This window comes from Capra hircus, unplaced genomic scaffold (genome assembly GCF_001704415.2).
Source record: "Capra hircus breed San Clemente unplaced genomic scaffold, ASM170441v1, whole genome shotgun sequence".
Classification (NCBI taxonomy): domain Eukaryota; kingdom Metazoa; phylum Chordata; class Mammalia; order Artiodactyla; family Bovidae; genus Capra; species Capra hircus.
In genome coordinates, this window is record NW_017206418.1 from 3,111 (window position 1) to 18,355 (window position 15,245).

The 15,245-nt window shown below is 48.6% G+C and overlaps 1 protein-coding gene across 1 annotated transcript; it reads right to left on the reverse strand.

Annotated features, from left to right (window-relative positions):
- Positions 1-4,416: 4,416 nt before the first annotated feature.
- Positions 4,417-6,937, reverse strand: LOC108635125 (putative protein FAM90A13P). The gene is made up of 4 exons (XM_018045404.1): positions 6,818-6,937; positions 6,189-6,385; positions 5,657-5,762; positions 4,417-5,127 (listed from the first exon to the last, which is right to left on the reverse strand). Exons 1-4 carry the CDS (start codon positions 6,935-6,937, stop codon positions 4,417-4,419), a joined length of 1,134 nt encoding a protein of 377 aa, XP_017900893.1.
- Positions 6,938-15,245: the final 8,308 nt, after the last annotated feature.

The window sequence follows — 15,245 nt, forward strand, 5'->3', positions numbered from 1 at the left end:
GGTTTTCTTAACCAATCAACATTATGTAGGCCACAGTCCAGGGGGTCACAACGAATCAGACACAGCTGAGCGACTCAACAGCAGAAATCACCCTGTATCTCTCAGTGTCTCGAGGACCCATTTAGAAAAGAGAAATACCTTGTGCATTCACTTCCATGTGGGACATGAAACACAAATTTCAGAAGCAAAGAAGTCGACACAAGAGAAAGGAAAGCAAATGACATAAAAGCAAACATTCCCACAGAACAGAGCAGGGCGTGTCGGAGGATAGTGGCAAGGGGACGGCCGACGAGTGAAATGGATCCACAGGATGGGAACAAAAACACCCAAGTTGTTGGTGCTCACCAATTCTATGATCTACTGAAACTGAAATATATTTTTTGTACACATAACGTTTAATCTACCAAATTCACTGAATCAGTTCAGTTCAGTCAATCAGTGGTGTCCGACTCTTTTCGACCCCATGGATCACAGCACCACGCTAGGCCTCCCTGTCCATCACCAACTCCCGGAGTTCCCTTAAGCCCATGTCCATTGAGTCGGGATTACTATCCAGCCATCTCATCCTCTGTCGTCGCCTTCTTCTCCTGCCCCCAATCCCTCCTAGCATCAGGGTCTTTTCCAATGAGTCGACTCTTCGCATGACATGGCCAGAGGAGTGGAGTTTCAGCTTCAGCATCAGTCCTTCCAATGAACACCCAGGACTGATCTCCTTTAGGATGGACTGTCCTTGCAGTCCAAGGGACTCTCAAGAGTCTTCTCCAACACCACAGTTCAAAAGCATCAATTCTTTGGTGCTCAGCTTTCTTCACAGTCCAACTCTCACATCCATACATGACCACTGGAAAAACCATAGCCTTGACTAGACAGACCTTTGTCGGCAAAGTAATATCTTTGCTTTTCAATATGCTGTCTAGGTGGATCCTAACTTTCCTTCCAAGGAGTAAGCGTCTTTTAATTTCATGGCTGCAATCACCATCTGCAGTGATTTTGGAGCCCCCGAAAAATATAGTCTGCCACTGTTTCCACTGTTTCCCCATCTATTTGCCATGAAGTGATGGGACCAGATGCCATGGTCTTCATTTCTGAATGTTGAGCTTTATGCCAACTTTTTCACTCTCCTCTTTCACTTTCATCAGGAGGCTTTTTCGTTCCTCTTCACTTTCTGCCATAAGGGTGGTGTCGTCTGCATATCTGAGATTGTTGATATTTTTCCTGGCAGTCTTGATTCCAGCTTGTGCTTCTTCCAGCCCAGTGTTTCTCATGATGTACTCTGCATAGAAGTTAAATAAGCAAGTTGACAACAGACAGCCTTGACGTACTCCTTTTCCTATTTGGAATCAGTCTGTTGTTCCATGTCCAGTTCTAATGTTGCTCCCTGACCTGCATATAGGTTTCTCAAGAGGCAGGTCACGTGGTCTGGTATGCCCATCTCTTTCAGAATTTTCCATAGTTTATTGTGATCCACACAGTCAAAGGCTTTGGCATAGTCAATAAAACAGAAAGAGATGTTTTTCGGGAACTCTCTTGCTTTTCCGATGATCCAGCGGATGTTGGCAAGTTGATCTCTGGTTCCTCTGCCTTCTCTAAAACCAGCTTGAACATCTGGAAGTTCATGGCTCACATACTGCTGAAGCCTGGCTTGGAGAGTTTTGACCATTACTTCACTGGTGTGTGAAATGGGTGCAATTGTGTGTTCGTTTGAGCGTTCTTTGTCATTGCCTTTCTTCCCTGGTGGCTCAGACGGTAAAGCGTCTGTCTACGATGCGGGAGACCCAGGTTTGATCCCTGGGTTGAGAAGATCCCTTGGAGAAGGAAATGGCAATCCACTCCAGTACTATTGTCTGGAAAATCCCATGGACAGAGGAACCTGGTAGGCTACAGTCCATGGGGTCGCAAAGAGTCGGACACGACTGAACTACTTCACATTCACGTTCTTTGGGACTGGAATGAAAACAGACCTTTTCCAGTCCCGTGGTCACTGCTGAGTTTCCCAAGTTTGCTGGCATATTGAGTGCAGCACTTTCACAGCATCATCTTTCAGGATTTGAAATAGCTCCACTGGAATTCCATCACTTCCACTAGCTTTGTTTGTAGTGATACTTTCTACAGCCCATTTGACTTCACATTCCAGGATGCCTGGCTCTAGGTGAGTGATCACACATTGGTGGCCGAGAGCAGCTACCCCTCAGCCGAGGTCAGGGCGGCCGCCGACAGTTGCTACCACCGGCCTGAGGTCAGGGGAGGCGGCCGAGAGGAGCAACCCTCGTCCAAGGAGCGGCGGCTGCACGGGCACAGGATGGCCAAGAGGAGCTACTCCACCTTCAAGGTCAGGAGGGACAGCCGTGAGGAGATACCCCTCGTCCAAGGAAAGGAGCAGTTTCTGTGCTTCCTGGAGCAGCCGTGGAGACATACCCCACGTCCAAGGTAAGAGAAACCCAAGCAAGACGATAGGTGTTGCGAGAAGGCATCAGAGGGCAGACACACTGAAACCACAATCAAAGAAACCTAGCCAATCTGATCACACAGACCACAGCCTTGTCTAACTCAATGAAACTAAGCCATGCCATGCTGGGGCTGCCCAAGGTGGGTGCGTCATGGTGGAGAGGTCTGACAGAATGTGGTCCACTGGAGAAGGGAATGGCAAACCACGTCGGTATTCTTGCCTTGAAAACCCCACGAACAGTATGAAAAGGCAAAGAGTTGGACACAACTCAGCAACTTTCCCTCACTTCACTGAGAGACAAGGAGGTGGGGACCCTCAGCCTGAGCAAGGGTAGATAAGTGCCCGGTTGGTCAGGGAGTTCTCAAACCACTCGTGGTGGCCTCTGCTGGCCCCTGTTGGTCCAGGAACAACAGTCCCTGACACTTGCCTCTAGTCCCCTGCTAAGATCCCCAGAAGCCTGCTGTCTGGACTCCTAGGTTCTGGAGGAAGAGTTGGCGCAGGGCACCTGAGGATGAGGGCTGAGGTGATTCCGGGGCTTCCTGCGGCTGTAGGCAGTGCACAGGCTGACCACATTCTCCTTGCAGGGGACTGACACGGGGGCGTTGTTAACATGCATAAGTGGCCCCGGGGATCTGGGAGGCCCTGATTCTGTGTTTTTCATAAAGTCCTCCCATGCTCCTCTTTCCCCTCCATTACAAGATCTATCTTGAGTCAAAATAGTATTAAGATGATCTTCAAGGCTTAGAGATAAAAACCACACACAAAATGTTTTATATGGTAAAACTTTATTAAAATTCAAACTTTTTCATTGGTAAATTTTATAAAATTGGTGGGAGACATTACATCACTCTTACGAAAATGATCATTCAAAAGCAAGGCGGCAACTGATTCCAACCGGTTTTCCATACCAGTATTACATAATAGGGCTTCCCTAGTGGCTCAGTCTGTAAAGAATTTCCTGCAGTGCAGGAGACCTGGGTTCTATCCCTGGGTTGGGAAGATCCCCTGGAGGAGGGTAGGACAACCCACTCCAGGATTCTTGCCTGGAGAATCCCCACGGACAGAGGGGCCTGGCAGACTGAGGTCCATGGGGTCCAAAAGTGTTACACACGACTGAGCCACTAAGTGTACCTTTCCATGATAACAAAATCAAATAATACTTAATAACAAAATCAAAAATACCGTTATGATTATAAATACAAAAGATCTTAATAAACTACTAGCATATTAAATCCAACAGTATGTAATTATATATACATATGAAATGGATCTTGCCCTATTGGTGATTTGATTTAGGGCTGAAGGAAGGCCCTGCAGGGCCTCGGTGCAGGGCCAGCCTGGCCAGGATATTGACTGTGACCAAATGATCTTTCTACATCTCTTGAGATGACTGTGTAATTTTTCTTGTTTCTTCTGAAAACACAGAAAGAAATTTTTTAAAACAAAGCTTTAGAGTACCATTTAATGACACTTGATAAGCACAGCCACGAGAATTTTCCCCCGCTGTGCCTTACAGTGCAAGACTCCACAGAGTCCACTAGACTTAACTGGATGGGGGTCGGCTGACCTTCTGAGGAGCAGAGTCAGGCCTTTAGGCAGGTTCCAAAGGTTCAGATACAGCTACTACCATCAAATACACACACTACCATCATCAACTGCAGATAGTACCATCACATCCTGTCTACACAATGGTTACAAGTCACTCCTAGAGTTTGCCTCAATTGCTTATAATCGTTTTGGGTTGACGGCTTGCCGTCCGGTTGGATAAGCGCCATGGGACAGACTGGGGTTCCATGAGGAGACAGGGCAGTGTGTGCAGCTGTGTGTCCCCAGGGAGGTCCGGTCCCACTGCTGTCTCGCCCACCAGGGTGGGGAGTCCGCCTTCACCGGGAACAGCCGCTCCCTCTAACACCCAGTCCACCCGCCAGAGTCACAGTCAAGTCAGGGCACCGGGCGCTGGAGGACGAGTCTCAGTTGCCACTGGTGTCTGCGTCCCAGTCACTCTCTTCGGAGGAAGAAGACACCAGGAGGTCATCGTAGAGGACGCTCCGGGGCCCGGGGACAGCGAGGCCCTCGGGCTCCCGTTCGACGGACGGGCTCTGAGCAGGAGGGGCTGGCAGCTCCGCAGGCCGCGGAGACGGGGGCGCCATGTAGTGGCAGCTCCAGCAGCCTTCAGCATCTCTCAGGAAGCGCATCCTGAGAGGCTGGGCCCGAACGCGGATGCTGATGGGCGGCGGGTGGGCTGCGGGGAGCCCGCACACGCTCCTGGAGGGAGATCTGTCCGCGGGAGGCTGGAGGTCAAAGCGTTGCCCCTGGGCAGGTGTCTCCCTGGATGCATGGAAGGCCACTCTCGATCCACGTCCAGGTGTACTGGGTGGAGGAGGGAGATTCAGGAAGGCCCCCAGATCTGCTGTGGGAGTGCTGTGCTGGGGGGTCTGGACGGGGCTGAGTCTAGGTTTCTTTGCGGGGTTCACACATGTCAGGCTGGGGGTCTGCGCACATCTCTTGCCTGGAGCCTCGACGCTGCCCTTGGAGGCCGGGGCCGCATTCCTGCCGATGAGAGACACTGCGGGGAGGCTGGATTTCACTTCATCTTTCCTGGTGGGTGACCCTCTTGGGTGATCTGGATCCTGGAAGGATTTCCTCCTGGATGTGTGGATAAGCAGGGGCATGTTTGGGTGCTGTAAGAGAAGAGCACACAGAGAGGCCAGGGGTGAGAATCTCCTCTCCCTCCAGAAAAACACCTCACAGGAATTAATTTTACATGGTAAGATCCTCAACATCAGGGTGCTCATGTGACCCTGACACATTTATACATCCAGTGGCCAATGGAAATGTTCTAACAGTGTCTCTTGTTAAGTAAGGGGAAGAAGCTTTTGGTAGACCTTCTCGAGACTGACACAGATTGGTGTTTTGCAGGCGCCTTGATGGCAAAATGAGTTTTCAGTTCCAGTTTTGGAGGATGAATCACAATGTACAGATTCCTGTTCTAACTTAAAGGATTTGACTATGGAAGCTGCTGATAAAATCGCTTCCATGTGCCTACCAGCTTCTCGCCAGACATGCGAGTCAGAAAGCAAAATCAAAGGCACCGCGAAAAATGGCATCTGAAAAGTAAATGCTGACATTGGTCAGGAAAGAACATGACCGGTTTCCTCCCAGAGACAGGACTGAGGCCAGTGGATTAAGGAGGGGGCCCAAGAGACTGACCCTCAGGCAGAGGCCGGGCTCCGGCTCCTCCTTCCAGCTCTGCGGCTGCCGAGCACGGGGCCTCCTGGGAAATCGCTGCAGGAGCTTCCTCTGCTGCTCCTCTTTCCTGCAACACGAACAGGTCAAGCGTCAGAACCCAGTGATCCATGGTCACGGTTGCTGTGGCCCACCCCTTTCCTAGTTTGGGGGTGACACCAGACCTGAAGCCCTCTGCCTTTGTGCAGACCGCCTCCCGCCTCCGTGTCCTTCCCTGACTCCAGAGACCCCTGCAGGGTCTCCCAGGAAGTCCTGTCTCTTCATCTCTATGGCCTCGGGGCCGGTCAGGTGCAAAGCTGTGTGTGTTCCCCACTCTCCTTAGTGACTTCAGGGCCTGGTGTGAGCCCCCGAGTGTGGCCCCTGAGCACGTGGCTCCTGTCTCTGTCTCCCCAGTTGCCCTGTCCTTTCTCGAGATGGCTCAGCACAGTGTCGACAAGGAGAGGAACCGCCTCCAGATTTCAGCCCCGACCTTGGGTCCCACCTCCCCGCCGCTCACCTCTGTCTTTCCTCCTCCTCTCTCTCAGCCGCGTTAGGGCTCCCTGGGGTCGGTGGGTCCTGCAGCTTCCACGCCAGGTTCTCCTTACCGAATCTGGACCCCAAGGGCAGGGGCACCAGCGCCCCTTGCCAGCGCTTCATGGGGCACCTGAGGCTCCTTGCTGTGTGCCCAAAGGCTCCACAGTCCTTACACTTCACCTGTGGGTGGAGGAGAACCAGGTCAGAGAGTCAGCAGAAAGCACAGGCAGGAGTTCAGAGGGAATGCAAGGACGGATGGAGAGCGTGGAATGCTGGTTCTGGAGAAAGGGCGCAGTCCCTCAGGTGCCGGGATAGTTATAATATTGTGCTTCCCAAAGCCCTCATCACAAGCATCAGAGGAGGAGGGGCTGGCTGAACAGTAAGGGCCCATTGAAAGATCTGGATGAAGCCAGGGCAGACGTAACCCCAAGGAGCCCAGATGGTTCCTCCCAGGCTCTGAGTGGCCCGAGCTGCTCAGGAGGGAGGTGGAGGCAGCTATCTTTGGATGCGAATGCACTAGTGAGTGATGGACCCAGAATATTCCAGGTCTAAACCCTGTCTCCGCAGTCCATGCCACCCACAGATTCCCTGTGGGTCCAAGCCTCCACTCACCATAGAGTCTTTGTCCTGTGGCTGGGGAGCCATCTGCCTCCCAGGACCCGGGTTTTGCTTCCTCACTTTCTGGTCTTGAAAGAGTCGGCAGGCTCTCAGCCATCCGTACTGACCAGCCATCTTCCACACCTACTGGAGATTCTCCTCAGTCTTAATTTTTGGATTTCCTCTGTGAAAAGAAAGAAAAAACTGTCATATTGATGCAGAGACACAGAGTCATCCCTGCCCTATCGACCCTAAATGGGGATCATGACATCGTGACCAGGTTTCTGACAGTTTGGCTTCTCCTGCCCAGACCTTTCACTTCACAGAAAGTGAAGAAGAACGAAAGAGCCTCTTGATGAAAGTGGAAGAAGAGAGTGAAAAAATTGGCTTAAAACTCAACCTTCAGAAAACTAAGATCATGGTAAATGCATAGGGAAACAGTGACAGACTTTATTTTGGGGCTCCAAAATCACTGCAGATGGTGACTGCAGCCATGAAATAAAAAGACGCTTGTCCCTTGGAAGAAAAGCTATGACCAATCTAGACAGCATATTACAAAGCAGAGACATTCCTTTGCTGACAAAGGTCCGTCTAGTCAAGGATATGGTTTTTCCACTAGTCATGTATGGATGTGAGAGTTGGACTGTAAACAAAGGTGAATGCCAATGGATTGATGCTTTTGAACTGTGGTGTTGGATAGGACTCTTGAGATTCCCGAGTGCTGACAGGAGATCCAACCAGGCCATCCTAAAGGATATCAGTCCTGAATATTCACTGGAAGCACTGATGCTGAAGCTGAAACTCCTGTACTTTGGCCACCTGATGTTAAGAACTGAGTCATAGGAAAAGACTTGATGCTGGGAAATATGGAAGGCAGGAGGAGAAGGGGATGACAGAGGATGAGATGGTTGGATGGCATCACCCACTCGACGGACATGAGTTCGAGTAAACTCCCAGAATTCAAGATGGACGGGGAAGCCTGGGGTGCTGCAGTCCATGGGGTCTCAAAGAGTCAGACACGACTGAGCGTCTGAACTGAACTGAACTGACATTTCTATATTCTCCCCTGATTACCAACACACAGATTAGAACCCAGATTAACATGCATTTGGAATGCATCGTCAGAAGACTACATTTAGAGACTTGGGTTACATGTATCACAGTCTAGGAGATAAAAGATCTCCCCACATGTACACAAATATTTGTTCTAGGGGAAAGCTGCAGTCAATATTGAGGAATAGGCATTTGAGAATCAAAAATAAGTGTGATGAATTTTGAAAACTGGACTCTGCATTTGACATCAGGGAAGGTAATTTTCAAGTACAAATTCACTTCTAATTATCTTCCTCTCTACTAGATTAGATGATTCATGGCTGAGGGTCTGTTTTTTAAAACTTTTGTCCTCAGCGTCTCATTTGTACCTAGCTCATGTGAAATGCGTGTTTCAACTAAGGGTGAACAAATAATGTTTTTGGCTTTCAATAGTATGCATATTCAATGGAAATCTAATCAGCCAGAAAAAAAAAAAAAGAAAAAATATTGAGATGTTATTATTTTCCAGAACATGGAGAGACCTTATTGTTATGATGCTAATGAATTAAGTCAGAGGCTGAAAGCAAACACAAAAGGACTTCACTCCTGGGTAGAACAGTGAGAGCAAACAAAAAGGTAACAAATCAACACATCGATAAACAAACCAGAAAACAGAGGAAAACACACAGATACCCAGAAGAGTTAGCGGACAATAGGGAGGAAGTTTCCAACATCCACTCGCTCATCATAAAAGCAAGAGAGTTCCAGAAAAACATCCACTTTTGCTTTATTGACTATGCCAAAGCCTTTGACGGTGTGGATCACAACAAACTCTGGAAAATTCTGAAAGAGATGGGAATAGCAGACCACCTGTCCTGCTTCTTGAGAAATCTATGTGCAGGTCAGGAAGCAACAGTCAGAACCGGACAATGAATAGTCCTATTCCATGTCGGGAAAGGAGTATGTCAAGGCTGTATATCGTCACCCTGCTTATTTAACTTACATACAGAGTGCTTCATGAGAAACGCTGGGCTGGATAAAACACAAGCTGGAATCCAGATTGCCGGGAAAATATCAATAACCTCAGATATGCAGATGACACCACACTTATGGCAGAGAGTGACGAACTAAAGAGCCAATGGATGAAAGTGAAAGAGGAGAGTGAAAAAGTTGGCTTGAAACTCAGCATTCAGAAAAGGAAGATCATGGCACCTGGTCACATCAGTTCACGGCAAATAGATGGGGAAACAGATGGAACAAGTGGCAGCCTTTATTTCTGGGCGGCTCCCAAATCACTGCAGATGGTGACTGCAACCAAGAAATTAAAAGACACTTGCTCCTTGGAAGAAAAGTTATGACCAACCTAGACAGCATATTCAGAAGCAGAGACATTCCTTTGCCAACAAAGGTCCATCTAGTCGAAGCTATGCTTTTTCCAGTAGTCAAGTATGGATGTGAGAGTTGGAATATAAAGAAAGCTGAGTACTGAAGAATTGATGCTTTTGAACTGTGGTGTTGGAGAAGACTCTTGAGAGACCCTTGGACTGCAAGGAGATCCAACCAGGCCATCCTGAAGGAAGTCAGTCCTGGGTGTTCATTGGAAGGACTGATGCTGAAGCTGAACCTCCAATCCTTTGGCCACTGATGGGAAGAAGTGACTCACTTGGAAAGACCCTGACGCTGAGCAAGATTGAAGTCAGGAGGAGAAGGGGACGACAGAGGATGAGATGGTTGGATGGCATCACCGACTCAATGGACATGAGCTTGAGGAAACTCCGGGAGTTGGTGATGGAGAGGGAAGCCTGCCGAGCTGCAGTCCATGGGGTGGCAGAGAGTCAGACACGACTGAACGACTGAACTGAACTGAGGGAGGAAGCTTCACGGGAGAAGGCAGGATAGTGACTGTGGTCAAATGTGTAGTGGCAGGGAGAGAGGGAAATCTGGGTGGTGAGCATGAATAAGGGTCAGAAAGCTGAAATGTGCCAATGCACAAAAGGGCAGAGTCGCTGCAGTCCCCATGACGCGAGGTGACCAGCAGGAGCTTGCCCGCCAGAAGAATAAGGAAAGGCAGAGCTGCTCGCTGAAGGGAAAGCACTGAGCTTCGGGGCGATTGTCCCCCAAGCAGAGGGACACCCAGATCATGCAGCAGAAGCTGAGAAAGGCAAAAGGGAAGGGGGAAGCCAGGTAGCTTTGGGGCTTCGTGTGCAACCCTCTTGCCCTTGTCTGTGTGCCTGAAGCCAGTGCCCCCTACGCTGGGGTTTCCTGCCGCAGGGCTCCCAGGCCCCAGGACCGATGGCGTTCCCTTTGCCCTGAGTCTGCAGCGGGTCCCTTTTGTGCTTCCTTCCCCTCAGGTAGCCTCTCTCCCTTTCAGCCACTGCCAGAGGGTGAGGGGCTTATTCTTTTCCAGCCTTTTTTATTCATGTAGACTTCACCCCAAACTTGTAAAATTAGCTATGTAATTGCAAAAAAAAAAAAAAATGTACAAATGAAACATCTAATATTAACATCAACGTTTATTCAATTTAAGAAATAAAGTTATAAAGTTCAAGGCACCTTACCCTATCGCCAGGCCAAACCACTACATCAGTTTACTATGGACTTTTGTTCTGAGCGATATGCTGAACACCAGCTTGAAAAAGCAAACCATCCTAAACTCCAGCTGTGCTCCTCCTCTCTGTCGGAGAGGATCAGAGAGGTGGGGGAGGAATGCCCTCACTGAGGGAGATGCAGCTCTGATGGTGGCCGAGGCCCAGTGAAGGAGGAATTGCCCTTTCCCAGCTGACCTGAGGCTGCTCCAAGGTCACATGACCTTGTCCAGAGTTTCTTAGCAAAGTGACATCAGCTATTCTCTTTGGTCTAACCACATCTGAAGACATGTTAAGAGAAAGAAATTATTCACAACGTCACTTGTGTGTGGAACACAAAAGACAGACAAAAAGAAAACAAGCAAACAGAATTTTAAAGAAGACAACACTGACATGATGGCAAATACACAGGTACACAGACCTGAGTAAAGGGAATCAGAAGAGGAGCCGCAAAGAAAATGGGGCAGCAGATAGTCACAGAGGAAACCTGCAGTTTTGGGTGCTGAGAAGGTGTGTGGTTCACAGAAGCTGAAAGGTATGGCAATGCACCTAACACTTCACTAAAATTATAGTGGGATAATTCCAAAACTTTAAACAATTAAAATTGCAAAGAAATTAGAGAATCGATCCCCAGCTGTCTAAAGCCACATCACTACATGATTTTCCTCTTGTCCCGTTTCCCTGAGGGACTAGCCAAACACCAGCTTTAAACCACACAACCTGAAATTCAGCTGTGAGCCTCCAGTCTGTCAGCAGATGCTCAGAATCATGAGTCTGGACACTCCAGCTGAGGACATGCAGCTTCCAGGGTGGCTGAGGAGGGTCAGAGGGGAAATTTCCCTTTCCCGCTGACTTGATACTCCCCTAAGGTCACATGACCTTGATGAGGTTTTCTTTCTTTCTTTCTTTTTTTTTTTTTTTGATGAGGTTTTCTTAACCAATCAACATTATGTAGGCCACAGTCCAGGGGGTCACAACGAATCAGACACAGCTGAGCGACTCAACAGCAGAAATCACCCTGTATCTCTCAGTGTCTCGAGGACCCATTTAGAAAAGAGAAATACCTTGTGCATTCACTTCCATGTGGGACATGAAACACAAATTTCAGAAGCAAAGAAGTCGACACAAGAGAAAGGAAAGCAAATGACATAAAAGCAAACATTCCCACAGAACAGAGCAGGGCGTGTCGGAGGATAGTGGCAAGGGGACGGCCGACGAGTGAAATGGATCCACAGGATGGGAACAAAAACACCCTAAGTTGTTGGTGCTCACCAATTCCTATGATCTACTGAAACTGAAATATATTTTTTGTACACATAACGTTTAATCTACCAAATTCACTGAATCAGTTCAGTTCAGTCAATCAGTGGTGTCCGACTCTTTTCGACCCCGTGGATCACAGCACCACGCTAGGCCTCCCTGTCCATCACCAACTCCCGGAGTTCCCTTAAGCCCATGTCCATTGAGTCGGGATTACTATCCAGCCATCTCATCCTCTGTCGTCCCCTTCTTCTCCTGCCCCCAATCCCTCCTAGCATCAGGGTCTTTTCCAATGAGTCGACTCTTCGCATGACATGGCCAGAGGAGTGGAGTTTCAGCTTCAGCATCCAGTCCTTCCAATGAACACCCAGGACTGATCTCCTTTAGGATGGACTGTCCTTGCAGTCCAAGGGACTCTCAAGAGTCTTCTCCAACACCACAGTTCAAAAGCGTCAATTCTTTGGTGCTCAGCTTTCTTCACAGTCCAACTCTCACATCCATACATGACCACTGGAAAAACCATAGCCTTGACTAGACAGACCTTTGTCGGCCAAAGTAATATCTTTGCTTTTCAATATGCTGTCTAGGTGGATCCTAACTTTCCTTCCAAGGAGTAAGCGTCTTTTAATTTCATGGCTGCAATCACCATCTGCCAGTGATTTTGGAGCCCCCAAAAATATAGTCTGCCCACTGTTTCCACTGTTTCCCCATCTATTTGCCATGAAGTGATGGGACCAGATGCCATGGTCTTCATTTCTGAATGTTGAGCTTTATGCCAACTTTTTCACTCTCCTCTTTCACTTTCATCAGGAGGCTTTTTCGTTCCTCTTCACTTTCTGCCATAAGGGTGGTGTCATCTGCATATCTGAGATTGTTGATATTTTTCCTGGCAGTCTTGATTCCCAGCTTGTGCTTCTTCCAGCCCAGTGTTTCTCATGATGTACTCTGCATAGAAGTTAAATAAGCAAGTTGACAACAGACAGCCTTGACGTACTCCTTTTCCTATTTGGAATCAGTCTGTTGTTCCATGTCCAGTTCTAATGTTGCTCCCTGACCTGCATATAGGTTTCTCAAGAGGCAGGTCACGTGGTCTGGTATGCCCATCTCTTTCAGAATTTTCCATAGTTTATTGTGATCCACACCAGTCAAAGGCTTTGGCATAGTCAATAAAGCAGAAAAGATGGTTTTTCGGGAACTCTCTTGCTTTTCCTATGATCCAGCGGATGTTGGCAAGTTGATCTCTGGTTCCTCTGCCTTCTCTAAAACCAGCTTGAACATCTGGAAGTTCATGGCTTCACATACTGCTGAAGCCTGGCTTGGAGAGTTTTGACCATTACTTCACTGGTGTGTGAAATGGGTGCAATTGTGTGTTCGTTTGAGCGTTCTTTGCATTGCCTTTCTTCCCTGGTGGCTCAGACGGTAAAGCGTCTGTCTACGATGCGGGAGACCCAGGTTTGATCCCTGGGTTGAGAAGATCCCTTGGAGAAGGAAATGGCAATCCACTCCAGTACTATTGTCTGGAAAATCCCATGGACAGAGGAACCTGGTAGGCTACAGTCCATGGGTCGCAAAGAGTCGGACACGACTGAACTACTTCACATTCACGTTCTTTGGGACTGGAATGAAAACAGACCTTTTCCAGTCCCGTGGTCACTGCTGAGTTTCCCAAGTTTGCTGGCATATTGAGTGCAGCACTTTCACAGCATCATCTTTCAGGATTTGAAATAGCTCCCACTGGAAATTCCATCACTTCCACTAGCTTTGTTTGTAGTGATACTTTCTACGCCCATTTGACTTCACATTCCAGGATGCCTGGCTCTAGGTGAGTGATCACACATTGGTGGTGCCGAGGAGCAGCTACCCCTCAGGAGGTCAGTCCGACAGTTGCTACCACCGGCCTGAGGTCAGGGGAGGCGGCCGGAGAGGAGCAACCTCGTCAAGGAGCGGCGCTGCACGGGCACAGGATGGCAAGAGGAGCTACTCACCTCAAGGTCAGGAGGACAGCCGTGAGGAGATACCCCGTCCAAGGAAAGGGCAGTTTCGCCGTGGAGCAGCCCAAGGGTAAGAGAACCCAAGCAAGACGATAGGTGTTGCGAGCATCAGAGGAAGCCTCTCAGATAGAAACCTAGCCAATCTGATCACACAGACCACAGCCTTGTCTAACAATGAAACTAAGCCATGCCATGGGGGCTGCCCAAGGTGGGTGCGTCATGGTGGAGAGGTCTGACAGAATGTGGTCCACTGGAGAAGGGAATGGCAAACCACGTCGGTATTCTTGCCTTGAAAACCCCACGAACAGTATGAAAAGGCAAAAGAGTTTGGACACAACTCAGCAACTTTCCCTCACTTCACTGAGAGACAAGGAGGTGGGGACCCTCAGCCTGAGCAAGGGTAGATAAGTGCCCGGTTGGTCAGGGAGTTCTCAAACCACTCGTGGTGGCCTCTGCTGGCCCCTGTTGGTCCAGGAACAACAGTCCCTGACACTTGCCTCTAGTCCCCTGCTAAGATCCCCAGAAGCCTGCTGTCTGGACTCCTAGGTTCTGGAGGAAGAGTTGGCGCAGGGCACCTGAGGATGAGGGCTGAGGTGATTCCGGGGCTTCCTGCGGCTGTAGGCAGTGCACAGGCTGACCAATTCTCCTTGCAGGGGACTGACACGGGGGCGTTGTTAACATGCATAAGTGGCCCGGGGATCTGGAGGCCCTGATTCTGTGTTTTTCATAAAGTCCTCCCATGCTCCTCTTTCCCCTCCATTACAAGATCTATCTTGAGTCAAAATAGTATTAAGATGATCTTCAAGGCTTAGAGATAAAAACCACACACAAAAATGTTTTTATATGGTAAAACTTTATTAAAATTCAAACTTTTTCATTGGTAAATTTTATAAAATTGGTGGGAGACATTACATCACTCTTACGAAAATGATCATTCAAAAGCAAGGCGGCAACTGATTCCAACCGGTTTTCCATACCAGTATTACATAATAGGGCTTCCCTAGTGGCTCAGTCTGTAAAGAATTTCCTGCAGTGCAGGAGACCTGGGTTCTATCCCTGGGTTGGGAAGATCCCTGGAGGAGGAGGACAACCCACTCCAGGATTCTTGCCTGGAGAATCCCCATGGACAGAGGGGGCCTGGCAGACTGAGGTCCATGGGGGTCCAAAAGTGTTACACACGACTGAGCCACTAAGTGTACCTTTCCATGATAACAAAATCAAATAATACTTAATAACAAAATCAAAAATACCATTATGATTATAAATACGAAAGATCTTAATAAACTACTAGCATATTAAATCCAACCAGTATGTAATTATATATACATATGAAATGGATCTTGCCCCTATTGGTGATTTGATTTAGGGCTGAAGGGAAGGCCCTGCAGGGCCTCGGTGCAGGCCAGCCTGGCCAGGATATTGACGTGACCAAATGATCTTTCTACATCTCTTGAGATGACTGTGTAATTTTTCTTGTTTTCTTCTGAAACACAGAAAGAAATTTTTTAAAACAAAGCTTTAGAGTACCATTTAATGACACTTGATAAGCACAGCCACGAGAATTTTCCCCGCTGT